The sequence below is a fragment of the Heterodontus francisci genome, chromosome 27, assembly GCF_036365525.1.
Source record: "Heterodontus francisci isolate sHetFra1 chromosome 27, sHetFra1.hap1, whole genome shotgun sequence".
NCBI lineage: Eukaryota > Metazoa > Chordata > Chondrichthyes > Heterodontiformes > Heterodontidae > Heterodontus > Heterodontus francisci.
Genome location: NC_090397.1, coordinates 70785372 through 70797546, shown reverse-complemented (window position 1 = coordinate 70797546; position 12175 = coordinate 70785372). Strand labels below are relative to the sequence as shown.

Here is a 12175-nt window from a genome sequence, read left to right as displayed (position 1 = left end):
CCCATCAGTGGTACATGGACTAAGGAACAATGATTGAAGGTTTTGGGCAAGAGATGCAGGGGGAATGTAGGGAAGAATATTTTTGCGTAGCGAGTGGTAATGACCTGGAACTCACTGCCTATGAGGGTGGTGGAGGCAGAGACAATCGATGATTTCAAATGGAAATTGGATGGACACTTGAAGGAAATAAACTTGCAGGGCTACGGGGATAGAGCGAGGGAATGGGACTGGCTGGATTGCTCTACGGAGAGCTGGCATGGACTCCATGTATCTAACGACCTCTTTCTCTGTCATAAATGAGTCTATGATGACCTTATCAAACTTCTAAGATCTAAGAATCCCTAGGGTACTTTACTCATAAGTTGAACACCTGTCCTTTATATTGAAAGTGTATCTACTTCCCCACTCTAGCTCCCCGCTTTAATCCCCCCCCCCCCCCAACCTTGCCACGTATTGGTGCTGTTTAAGTAAAGATTTACAATGGTCTTTAGCTATTCCTATAATTACCCTGCAAGGAAAATTCCGCATTACCAACTACCATAAGCGTCCCTGTTGGGACAATAGGAATAAATTAATCTTGGCCTATTGATCTTTAGCTTTCAGAATTTGCTTGTTTTTAAATTCCCTTGATTCTTCTGCTACAATATTCTGGACCTTTTGTGCATATTTTATGTTAACAGTTTCAGACAACGACCAAAGTTTTGAGGTAACCATGACTGGAGAGGCAGCATCCGAGCTGACTCATGCAACTGAAATTGAAGACAGTGAAACTATTACTCAGATACAGGTAAGTGTTCATTCTAAGAAATTACTCCTGTTGTAAACTAATAAGAAAAGAAACTCTGAATTAATTTTAAAATCTCCTAACTGAAACATTTGTTTCCTTCTTATCATGTCACCTACTTTTGCTCCTGTTTCAAAGTTATAAATGATTAACAGTCAGTATGGACTATGGGGCAAAAATTAAACAATTTTTGCCTAAGACTTAGCTAGATATAAGCTGCTTAATTCTATCATTCTACATAAGGTGATTTAAAAACTAGCTAATTTGTCGTGTAATTGTTAACAATTTTTAGTTATTTAGGCTGAAGACAGGCTTCTAATGAAAAGGTGAGCCGTTCAGTTGTCTCCCTCTGTTGACCATGAATAATCCATGGCCTTGGGAGACCAATAAAATGTGGAAAGAGAGGAAGGAGAATTACTTTGAAAAAGGGAACTTCACCCTCCGACAAAAAAAATCTCTGCTGTCTCTCTCCTTTCATTTAATTGCCTGATATTCGGAACACTTTCACTTCTGAGTCATGGGCTCGAGCCCCATTCCAAAGACTTGAACACGCAGCTTAGGCTGACATTTCAGTGGTGCTGTCTTTTGGATGGCAGGTTAAACAGAGGCCCTGTCTGCCCTTTCAGTTGCAAATTAAAGATCCCATAGCACTATTCAATAAAGGGCAATGACGTTATCCTGATATCCTGGCATATATAGATCCCTCAACCAACACAACCTAAAGCAGCTGGTCGTTTATCTCGTTGCTGTCTGCGGGGCCTTGTGCACATATTGGCTGCTGCATTTCCCTACATTACAACAGTGATTTTGCTTTGAAGTGTATTGGGATGTCCTGAGGTCAAGAAAGGCACTATTTAAATTCAGGTTCTTCCTTTGTTTCTTGTTTACATATAGATCTTGCACAATGAAGATCAAATGGAAGGCATTTCTCCCCAAAACAGTGAAGATTTGGATCCTGTTAGTCAAGCCTGGTTTACAACAAAAGAAGATAAGGATACACTACAGAACAAGGGTAGGAACATTGGTGCATCTCCCAAAATAGATTTTACACTTTATGTGATGGTATTTATAGGAAAGAAAATTGTGTTCTGCAAGTATACGCAACTAAACTAATAAAATCATCATGAAAATGAAAAATCTAAAGTTTTGTTCAAAATACTTTCATCCTGTTAAGTCTTGAGGCAAATTATTGTGTGATATACAGTATAATGTAATCGTGGGCTTGTCATCTAAAGTAAAGGACCTTTCATTGACCTGTATGCCATCACTTATGTTTGTTTCTTATCAAAATGTATAATCAGAAATGTGAATTTACCAATATATTTTTTGATTTGGCAAAAAATCAAAACTGATGATTATAACACCACAATGTGCAAAACAAATGTTTAAAAAAATCAACTTGAAAAACATTTTCTAGTGTTTCATTATGAAATCCTGCACCATGTAGAATTGACGGAACAGGCTTAATGGGCTGAATGGCCGACTCCTAAACCTGTGTTTCTTCCTATGACACAGTGGAGGTGACCACACAGATGTAGGAGAAGAAAAATTTGCTGGAGCTGTACTGGCTTGGTTGGAGAGTGGCAGCTGTGACATGGTTGGGAGAGGTAATGTGTAGGGTGAAATTAAGCAAGGAAAAGGGCAGAGAAGTAGAGAAACTTAAACAACAACAACTTATACTTAAATAGCACCTTTAACGTAATACAACATCCCGAGGCACTTTGCATGAGCATATAAAATAAAATATACCAAGCTGTATGATGAGCTATTAGACCAGATGACCAAAGGCTTGGTCAAAGATGTAGGTTTTAAGGAGTGTCTTAAAGGAGGAAAGCAGTGTAGCGAGGTGGAGAGATGTAGGGAGGGAATTCCAGAGCTTAGGGCCTAGGCAACTAAAGCGCAGGCACCAATGGTGGAGCAATTAAAATCGGGGATACTCAAGGCCAGAATTGGAGGAGTACAGATATCTCTGAGGGTTGTGGGGCTGGAGGAGATTACAGAGATAGGGAGGGGGGAGGCCATGGAGTGATTCAAAAACAAGGATGAGAATTTTAAAAGCAAGACGTTGCTTGACCGGGAGCCAGTATAGGTCAGTGAGTACAGGGGTGAGAGGTGAACAAGACTTGATTGTTGAAATTACCACAGATGAGTCATCAGCCAGTCTTAAGACTTAATTAATGCTATGGCTTTACCTTGCTAACATAAGAAAATAAGGATTAGGAGCAGGAGTAGTCATTCAGCCCATTGCCCCTGCTCCGCCAGTCAGCAAGACCATGGCTGATCTTTTACCTCAGCTATACCTTCCTGCACTATCCCCATATCTCATGATTCCCTTAGTAGCCAAAAATCTATCAATCTTGGCCTTGAATATACTCAACGACTGAGCATCCACAGCTGTCTCGGGTAGAGAATTCCAAAGGTTCACAACCCTCTGAGTAAAGAAATTTCTTCTCAGTCCTAAATGGCCGACTACTTATCCTGAGATTGTGACATCTATTTCTAGATTCCCCAGCCAGGGGAAACATCCTGCTAGCATCTACCCTGTCCCTTAAGAATTTTATATGTTTCAATGAGATCACCTCTCATTCTTCTAAACTCTTGTACTTGTACATCACTTCATATATTGGATACCTTCTTTTAACTTTCGCATTTTTAGATTTAGATTTTAGATCTTTAGATTTTAGATTTAGAGATACAGCACTGAAACAGGCCCTTCGGCCCACCGAGTCTGTGCCGACCATTAACCACCCTTTTATACTAATCCTACACTAATCTCATATTCCTATCACATCCTCACCTGTCCCTATATTCCCCTACCACCTACCTATACTAGGGGAAATTTATAATGGCCAATTTACCTATCAACCTGCAAGTCTTTTGGCTGTGGGAGGAAACCGGAGCACCCGGAGGAAACCCACGCAGACACAGGGAGAACTTGCAAACTCCACACAGGCAGTACCCAGAATTGAACCCGGGTTGCTGGAGCTGTGAGGCTGCGGTGCTAACCACTGCGCCACTGTGCCGCCCCAATTTTGAAATTGTAAGTTTTAAGCTTCAGTCTTTGTTCATAGCTCATTCCTTTACTTTTGGGAAATAAATGACAACTTTGAAGCTGTCTGCATAAGATTGTCAGATTTTACAGTCGTTTTATCCTGGGAATTTTGCCATAGAAACTGGATTTAGACCAAACCTATTGCTTTTAAATTTTTACAGTAATAGTTCCAAAGATGGGAGTGCAGTGTTATAAACTGCTGCACCACATAGCCTGTAAGATAATTACATTTTCATTTAACTTTCAAAATTCTTTATGTTCAGGGCACTCAGTTTTTAAGCCATTTGAAGTTCTGTCTGACAGTTTATATAATTGTACAAACTTCTTGAATGTCTTGTTTCCTTGGAATGGACTCCCAGTCATCTCAAAATAAAAGTACAGTGTAGCCACTATTCCCTTATAACCTATAGCTGCTTTTTTTAAAAACCTGATAAATGGCAAGTAACATTCGCACCACATAAGTGCCAGGCAATGGCCATCTCAAACAAGAGAGAATCTAACCATCTCCCCTTGACGTTCAATGGCATTACCTTTGCTGAATCCCCCACTATCAACATCCTGGCGATCACTGTTGACCAGAAACTGAACTGGACCAGCCACATAACTGCTGTGGCTACAAGAGCAGGTCAGAGCTGGGAATTCTGCAGCGAGTAACTCACTTCCTGACTCCTCTATGCCTGTCCACCATCTACAGGGCATAAGTCAAGAGTGTGATGGAGTACTTTGCACTTGCCTGGATGAGTGCCACTCCAACAACACTCAAGAAGCTTGACATCATCCAGAACAAAACAGCCCGTTTGATTGGCACCCCATCCACCATCTTCAACATTCACTCCCTTCACCAGCAATGCACAGTGGCAGCAGTGTGTGCCATCTACAAGATGCATTGCAGGAAATCACCAAAACACCTTCGAAAACACCTTCCAAACCCGCAACCTCTACCATCTAGAAGGACATGGGCAGCAGATGCATGGGAACACTACCACCAGCAACTTCTCCTCCAAGCTGCACACCATCCTGACCTGGAACTGAATTGCCATTTCTTCTCTGTCGCTGGGTCAAAATCCTGGAATTCCCTTCCTAACAGCACTGTGGGTGTACCTACACCCCAAGGACTGCAGCGGTTCAAGAAGGCAGCTCACCAGCACCTTCTCAAGGGCAATTAGGGATGGGCAATATATGCTGGCCTAGCCAGCGTTACCCATATCCCATGAACGAATAAAAAAAGGAACACAAGATGTCAAGATGGAGATGTGTGGGTTAGGCTGTGCAGATCTCCTCATGCCAGCCACGTATGATGTGGGTCTCCAACATTAATGAGTATGTCGATGGAAGCCAATCCTAATGCTCTCGTGCTGGGATTCCAGTCTCCCCGTCCAAAATTGCACGACCGTCCTGGGTGCCCGCCAGTTCCAATGCCTCTTCCTCAGCGGTGGTGAGAGACCACAGATCAGGAACTCCTCTAACCAGTCTGGGCTGTCTCCCTCCTGTTGTGGGTGCTCTTGTCCTGCAAGAGGAAGGATGGAGATAGTAGAGATTGGCAGAGAGATTAATGTGACAGTTCTGCTAGTGTTAACCCCTCATCCCTAACTGGTGGATCTGATATCTGTCATGCTGCAACACACTGTCAGGGCAGTGAGCTATGAAGGTCAGTAGCCTATGGACAAGTTGCAGCCATGCATCTGTCAGGATGAGGTAACACCTGAGCACCTCTGCGAGCGCCGTGGTAGTGCCACCCTCTGCAATTCATGCATTCTCCGCGTAGTCACATGCACTTTCCAAAAATGAAAGTGGTATGGACCCCTCGTCTATGCTGAATGCATGACGTTGTTGGTCCTCTTTTGGCACTGGACTCAGTTCTGGTGGGTGACCCTACGGCTACTGACGACCTCTGCGATCTCCACCCAGGCTTGCTAGGTCAGGCGGGTAGACTACTTCTTCCCATCTCTACGGAAGAGAACCTCCCACCTTTCCCTTGCAGCCTGGAGGAGAAACTGCAGGTATCACTGAACCGTGGGGCCATCCTGTGTCTTGCCTCGGGAATCCTTTGATGTCCTTCTTGGGTTTGGTGGTTCCATGAATAAGCTCAGCAACGTTTTCAGCAGTCAAATGAAAGCTACCAGCGACTCCAAGGCAGGAGTGAATGCAGGGCTGGCAGGCTTTTAAATATGGCACTAGCACCTGTTCTGGAGTCATTTGACGCCGTCGTTGGTGACTCGTGCCCCGCCCCCACCACACGATGGGGGGAACCCGCGCCTCCACTATGCAAAATGGCTGCCTGTGGCATGATCACGATGGGTTGGCCGCCCACGTGATGTACGGAATGGCGTCCATTTCTGTGCCACTCATTAAATTCAGCCCTTACAGTGGTTGATCGTATAACGATGGTTTATTCCAATAATTACTACTTTCGCTGTATTTATTTCAAAGCAACTATTCTCCAAATCACGTTTCAGGTCTATCTGTGTCTTGTACTATTATGTAGGCATAAGAGCCTGCCAGTGGCCTGCTTTCGGGCATTTCCCAGTGCTACTCTTGATCACCTTACTGGGAGATATCAAGAACAGCCTGCTGTGTTGTTTTTTTTTTGCTTACTTTGCTCCTTGGCAGCTAGCCCTTCTTTTGTGCTTCTCCTGGTTGCATTGCCAAGCCTGGAAATTGGAAGTGAAAAATTGCTGAAACTATGACCGGTTACCCAACTGTACTCATTGTATAAGTATTTTAACAATTTTAAAAATATACAAACTTTTATTAAACAGGCCACAAGTGGAAGCAGGGGATGTGGTCAAAGGAGGAAATAGACATTTTAATGAGCAACATTGAAAACTATCTACAGGTGAGGAGTAATAAAAAAGAATGATAATATTATTACCTGAGGCCATTGCTTATATCTCTTTTGCTCTTGATGTCTCTCGGCCCTTTCTCTTCTATTGCCTTCCTTTCCTGTCACCCAGTCATCCCACCTTTCACTTCTCAGCTCTCGAATACTTTGCCACCTACTACCAAATCCCTATCCCAACCTATCACTACTCCTCTGACTTACAACTCTTTGCCAACAACCCAGGATTGAATCCCCTGTGAATAAATCCACAGTTACTTTCTGTGTCTTACTTGGTGTTCTCCAAAAGGCCTGTCGAGGCACCCATCTTTACAAGCAGCGGTGTGGTTTTTTACCATCTTATCACACCATGAACTCTTCCCCCAACTCCTCTGTTATCATCTCCTCCTTCAAGCACCTAATCCTGTTCCTCTCACCAAGATATCCCCATTCGTTTTTTCCCTCAGCCTCTGCATTGAAGCACTCCTCATCCTCATTGATTTCAATCACTATCTCGGCTCACCTTTGCTCCACTGATTTCACTGCCCTCCTGTCTTCTTAAAACCTCTTCCTTCATATAAACTCTCCTATCCATTCTCACAGGAACCCCTTGACTTAGCTATCTCATGTAGCCTCTCTACTCCCATGATATTAAATCCATTGTTTTCGACCACTGCCACAGACGTTGTACCCTTGGCACTAATTCCATTCTCCTCCCAGCTATTGTCCCAGTTTGAACCAAACTGTTCACGACCTCAAGAGTCCTATTTGATCCCCACTTGAGTTTCTGACCCCATATCTTCATCACAAAGATCCCCTACTTCCAACTCTTTAATTGCTCAGCTGTGCCCTTGCCTCAGCCCATCTGCGATTGAAATACTAATTTGTACCTTTTGTTATTGCCCTCTCAACTGTTTGAATGTTCCCCTGGCTGGTCTTTGATGCTCCACCCTCTACACACTTCAGCTCATTCAAAACTCTGCTGCCTGTAACCTTTTCTTCACTCCGTTCAAAGGTTTGAAAATGTACAAAATTTTGAAGGGCATGGATAGAGTGGAGGTGAAGGGCCTATTCACTTTAGCAGAAAGGTCAGTGAAGAGGGGGCATAGATTTAAAGTGATTGGCAGAAAAATTAGAGGGGAGTTGAGGAAAAACTTTTCAACCAGAGGGTGGTGGGGGTCTGGAACTCATTGCCTGAAAGAGTAGTTGAGCCAAAAACCCTCAATTCGTTCAAAAGGAGTCAGAATCTGCAGGGCTACGGGACCAAATGTTGGAAGGTGGGATTAGAATGGGTGGATCGTTTTCCGGCTGGCACAGACACGATGGGCCAAGTGGCCTCTTTTCTGTGCCTTAAACTTTCTATGATTCTAGGTCCCATTTGCCAATCACCCCTGTGTTACATGAGTTCCCAGTTTTCCAACGTTTCAATTTAAAATTCTCATCCTTGTGTTTAATTTCTTTAATGGCCTCATCCCTCCCTATCTCTCTGACCTTCCCACTCCTGTTGGATCCCCAGAACTCTGATCCTTTGAGTTTAGACTCTTGTACATAACACCTCCCCGGCCCGCACCATTAGAGCAGCCTTCAGCCATCTAGGCCTACACTCTTGAACTCGCTCCTGCACCTCCCTGTTCGCCCTGAAGATCCTCCATACATTAAAGGCACTATATAAATGTAATTTGTTATGTAAAGGAAGAATGTCAAAATATTTACGATCTGAATTTTTATGGCAGTTGGAGCTTCTGAACAATGCAACATGTTAGTGTCCCAAAGTCAATGTTTCTCCCTGATTTCTTGGTTTTGCTGTAGATTCATGGACTAAGTGATGCCACGGAAGTCATATTTGAAATGTCAAAAGATGAAAGAAAAGATTTCTACCGGACGATAGCAAGGGGTCTGAACCGGCCATTGTTTGCAGTTTATAGACGGGTGCTTCGGATGTATGACAATAGAAACCATGTTGGAAAGTACGAACAATTTGTATTTTATACTTTGATGTAATTTTTAAAATGTAAAGTTATTTTGATTGTTTGGTTTTCTTAACTATTCTGAACTGTTCTTGTTATCAGGTATACGCCACAAGAAATTGAGAAGCTTAAAGAGTAAGTATTGTGTTCTGCTTTGTTATTGTAAAGCTGTTTTAAATTTTCATCCCCATTTCATCCTCTCTATTCCCAGCTTCTCCTTTCGGACTATAGCCTTCTGTGGCTTCTGCTGATTTTATTATCTTGTCAGCTGGCATGGTATAGTGTGATCTTTCTAATTTTTCCACCTGGCTGCAATTCTGTCAGCCAAATAAGTACCTTGTCTCCGCTTGTTTTTGTGTCTGATGGTTAGGCTGAGAACAGTGTCTGGGAGAAGTAGAAGTTCAGATGTTTAGTTGAGTGGACAGGTTGGGCTGGATTTTGTTGTCTCACTGCCAAGAACAGTGGTGCATGCTGAAAATGGCAGCCGCGCCACTGCGATTCTGCAGCTGGCAGCCACTTAGCATATTCACAGCATCCGACCCGCCCCCCCAATCATGTGGCGGGGGCGGCATTGGTACAGGCAGGTGCTAGCGCCATTTTTAAAAGGCTGCCAGCCCTGCAGACAGGTCAACGAAATGCAGAGTTGATCCCTCCCCCATCGCTTCCCTCTACAAATACTGCAGAGTTCACCCTTCCCTATACAAATACTGCAGAGTTGACCCCTTCCCTATACAAATGCTGCAGAGTTTAACCCTTCCCCCCCCCCTCCCTATACAAATACCGTAGAGTTGATTCCTTCCCCCCCTTCCCCATACAAATACTACAAAATTGACCCCTTCCCTCCCACTTCCCTATACAAATATTGCAGAGTTAACCCCTTCCCCTGCTACCCTACACAAATACTGCAGCGATGACCCCTTCCCTATACAAAGACTGCAGAATTGACCCCTTAGCCCCCCCCTTCCCTATATAAATACTGCAGAGTTGACCTCGTCCCCATACAAATGCTGCAGAGTCGACCCCTTCCCCCTTTTCCCTCCTTCCTGATACAAATACTGCAGAGTTGACCCCTTCCCCCCCCTTCCCTATATAAATACTGCAGAGTTGACCTCATCCCCATACAAATACTGCAGAGTCGACCCCTTCCCCCTCTTCCCTCCTTTCCGATACAAATACTGCAGAGTTGACCCCTGTTCCCCTTCCCTATACAAATATTGCAGAGTTGACCCCTTCCTCCCCTTCCCTATATAAATACTGCAGAGTTGACCCCTTTATTTTTTTCAATTCATGGGATGTGGGCGTCGCTGGCCAGGCCAGCATTTATTGCCCACCCCTAATCGCCCTTGAGAAGGTGGTGGTGAGCTGCCTTCTTGAACCGCTGCAGCCCATCTGGTGCAGGTACACTCGCAGTGCTGTTAGGGAGGGAGTTCCAGGATTTTGTCCCAGCGACAGTGAAGTAACGGCGATATAGTTCCAAGTCAGGGTAATGTGTGATTTGGAGGGGAACTTGCAAGTGGTGGTGTTCCCATGTATTTACTGCCCTTGTCCTTCTAGTTGGTCGAGGTCGTAGGTTTGGAAGGCGCTGTCTAAGGAGCCTTGGTGCGTTGCTGAAGTGTATCTTGTAGATGGTACACACTGCTGACACTGTGTGTCAGTGGTGAACGGAGTGACTGTTTGTGAACGGGGTGCCAATCAAGTGGGCTGCTTTGTCCTGGATGGTGTTGAGCTTCTTGAGTGTTGTTGGAGCTGCACCCATCCAAGCAAGTGGAGAGTATTCCATCACACTCCTGACTTGTGCCTTGTAAATGGTGGACAGGCTTTGGGGAGTCAGGAGGTGAGTTACTTGCCGCAGGACCCCCAGCCTCTGACCTGCTCTTGTAACCACGGTATTTATATGGCTACTCTAGTTCAGTTTCTGGTCAATGGTAATCCCTAGCATGCTGATAGTGAGGGATTCAGCAATCGTAATGCCATTGAATGTCGTGGGAAGATGGTTAGATTCTCTTTTGTTGGAGATGGTCATTGCCTGGCACATGTGGTGCGAATGTTCCTTGCCACTTATCAGCGCATGCCTGGATATTGTCCAGGTCTTGCTGCATTTTTACGCGGACTGCATTAGTATCTGAGGAGTCGCGAATGGTGCTGAACATTGTGCAATCATCAACGAACATCCCCACTTCTGACCTTATGATTGAAGGAAGGTCATTGCTAAAGCAGCTGAAGATGGTTGGGCCTAGGACACTACCCTGAGGAACTCCTGCAATGATGCCCTGGAGCTGAGATAATTGAGCTCCAACAAGCACAACCATCTTCCTTTGCAGTAGATATGATTCCAACCAGCGGAGAGTTTTCCCCCTGATTCCCATTGACTCCAGTTTTGCTAGGGCTCCTTGATGCCATTGTCGGTCAGATGCTGCCTTGATGTCAAGGGCAATCACTCTCACCTCACCTCTTGAGTTCAGCTCTTTTATCCATGTTTGAACCAAGGCTGTAATGAGGTCAGGAGCTGGTGGAACCCAAACTGAGCATCACTGAGCAGGTTATTGCTAAGCAAGTGCCACTGGCCACCTTCCATCAGTTTACTGATGATTGAGAGTAGACTGATGGGGCGGTAATTGGCCAGGTTGGACTTGTCTTGCTTTTTGTGTACAGGACATACTTGGGCAAATTTCCACATTGCTGGGTAGATGCCGGTGTTGTAGCTGTACTGGTACAGGTTGGCTAGGGGCGCGGCAACTTCTGGAGCACAGGTCTTCATTACTATTGCTGGAATATTGTCAGGACCCATAACCTTTGCAGTATCCAGTGCCTTCACTCGTTTCTCGATATCACGCGGAGTGAATCAAATTGTCTGAAGTCTGGCATCTGTGATGCGGGGGACTTCAGGAGGGGGCCGAGATGGATCATCTACCTGGCACTTCTGGCTGAAGATTGTTGCAAATGCTTCAGCCTTATCTTTTGCACTGATGTGCTGGGATCCCCCATCATTGATGATGGCGATATTTGTGGAGCCAGCTCCTCCAGTTAGTTGTTTAATTGTCCACCACCATTCACGACTGGATGGCAGGACAGCAGAGCTTAAATCTGATCCGTTGGTTATGGGATCCCTTAGCTCTGCCTATCGCAGGCTGCTTACGCAGTTTGCACACAAATAGTCCTGTGTCGTAGCTTCACCAGGTTGACACCTCATTTTGACATCCTGGCATGCCCTCCTGCACTCTTCATTGAACCAGTGTTGGTCTCCTGGCTTGATAGTAACAGTAGAGTGGGGAATGTGCCAGGCCATGAGGTTACTGATTGTGGTTGAGTACAATTCTGCTGCTGCTGATGGCCCACAGCGCCTCATGGACGCCCAGTTTTGCATTGTTAGATCTGTTCGAAATCTATCCCATTTAGCATGGTGGTAGTGCCACACAACACGATGGAGGGTATCCTCAATTTGAAGGCGGAACTTCGTCTCCACAAGGACTGTGCAGTGGTCACTCCTACCAATACTGTCATGGACAGATGCATCTTCCCTATACAAATGCTGCAGAATTGACCCCTTTTCCCCC

At 44.9% G+C, this 12175-nt stretch overlaps 1 protein-coding gene across 5 annotated transcripts in view; it reads left to right on the top strand.

The window, feature by feature from the left end:
- The window catches only part of dmtf1 (cyclin D binding myb-like transcription factor 1), a 63560-nt gene that overhangs the window by 18744 nt on the left and 32641 nt on the right, over nucleotides 1-12175 (top strand). For all 5 annotated transcript variants that reach the window (XR_010977702.1, XM_068059598.1, XM_068059599.1 and 2 more), the window contains 5 exons: nucleotides 681-787; nucleotides 1679-1796; nucleotides 6596-6672; nucleotides 8464-8621; nucleotides 8724-8756. Coding sequence is in view for 4 of the 5 variants with exons in the window: in XM_068059598.1 (XP_067915699.1) it covers nucleotides 681-787; nucleotides 1679-1796; nucleotides 6596-6672; nucleotides 8464-8621; nucleotides 8724-8756 (493 nt within the window). In the remaining variant the exon portion in view is untranslated. The remainder of the gene's footprint in view (nucleotides 1-680; nucleotides 788-1678; nucleotides 1797-6595; nucleotides 6673-8463; nucleotides 8622-8723; nucleotides 8757-12175) is intronic.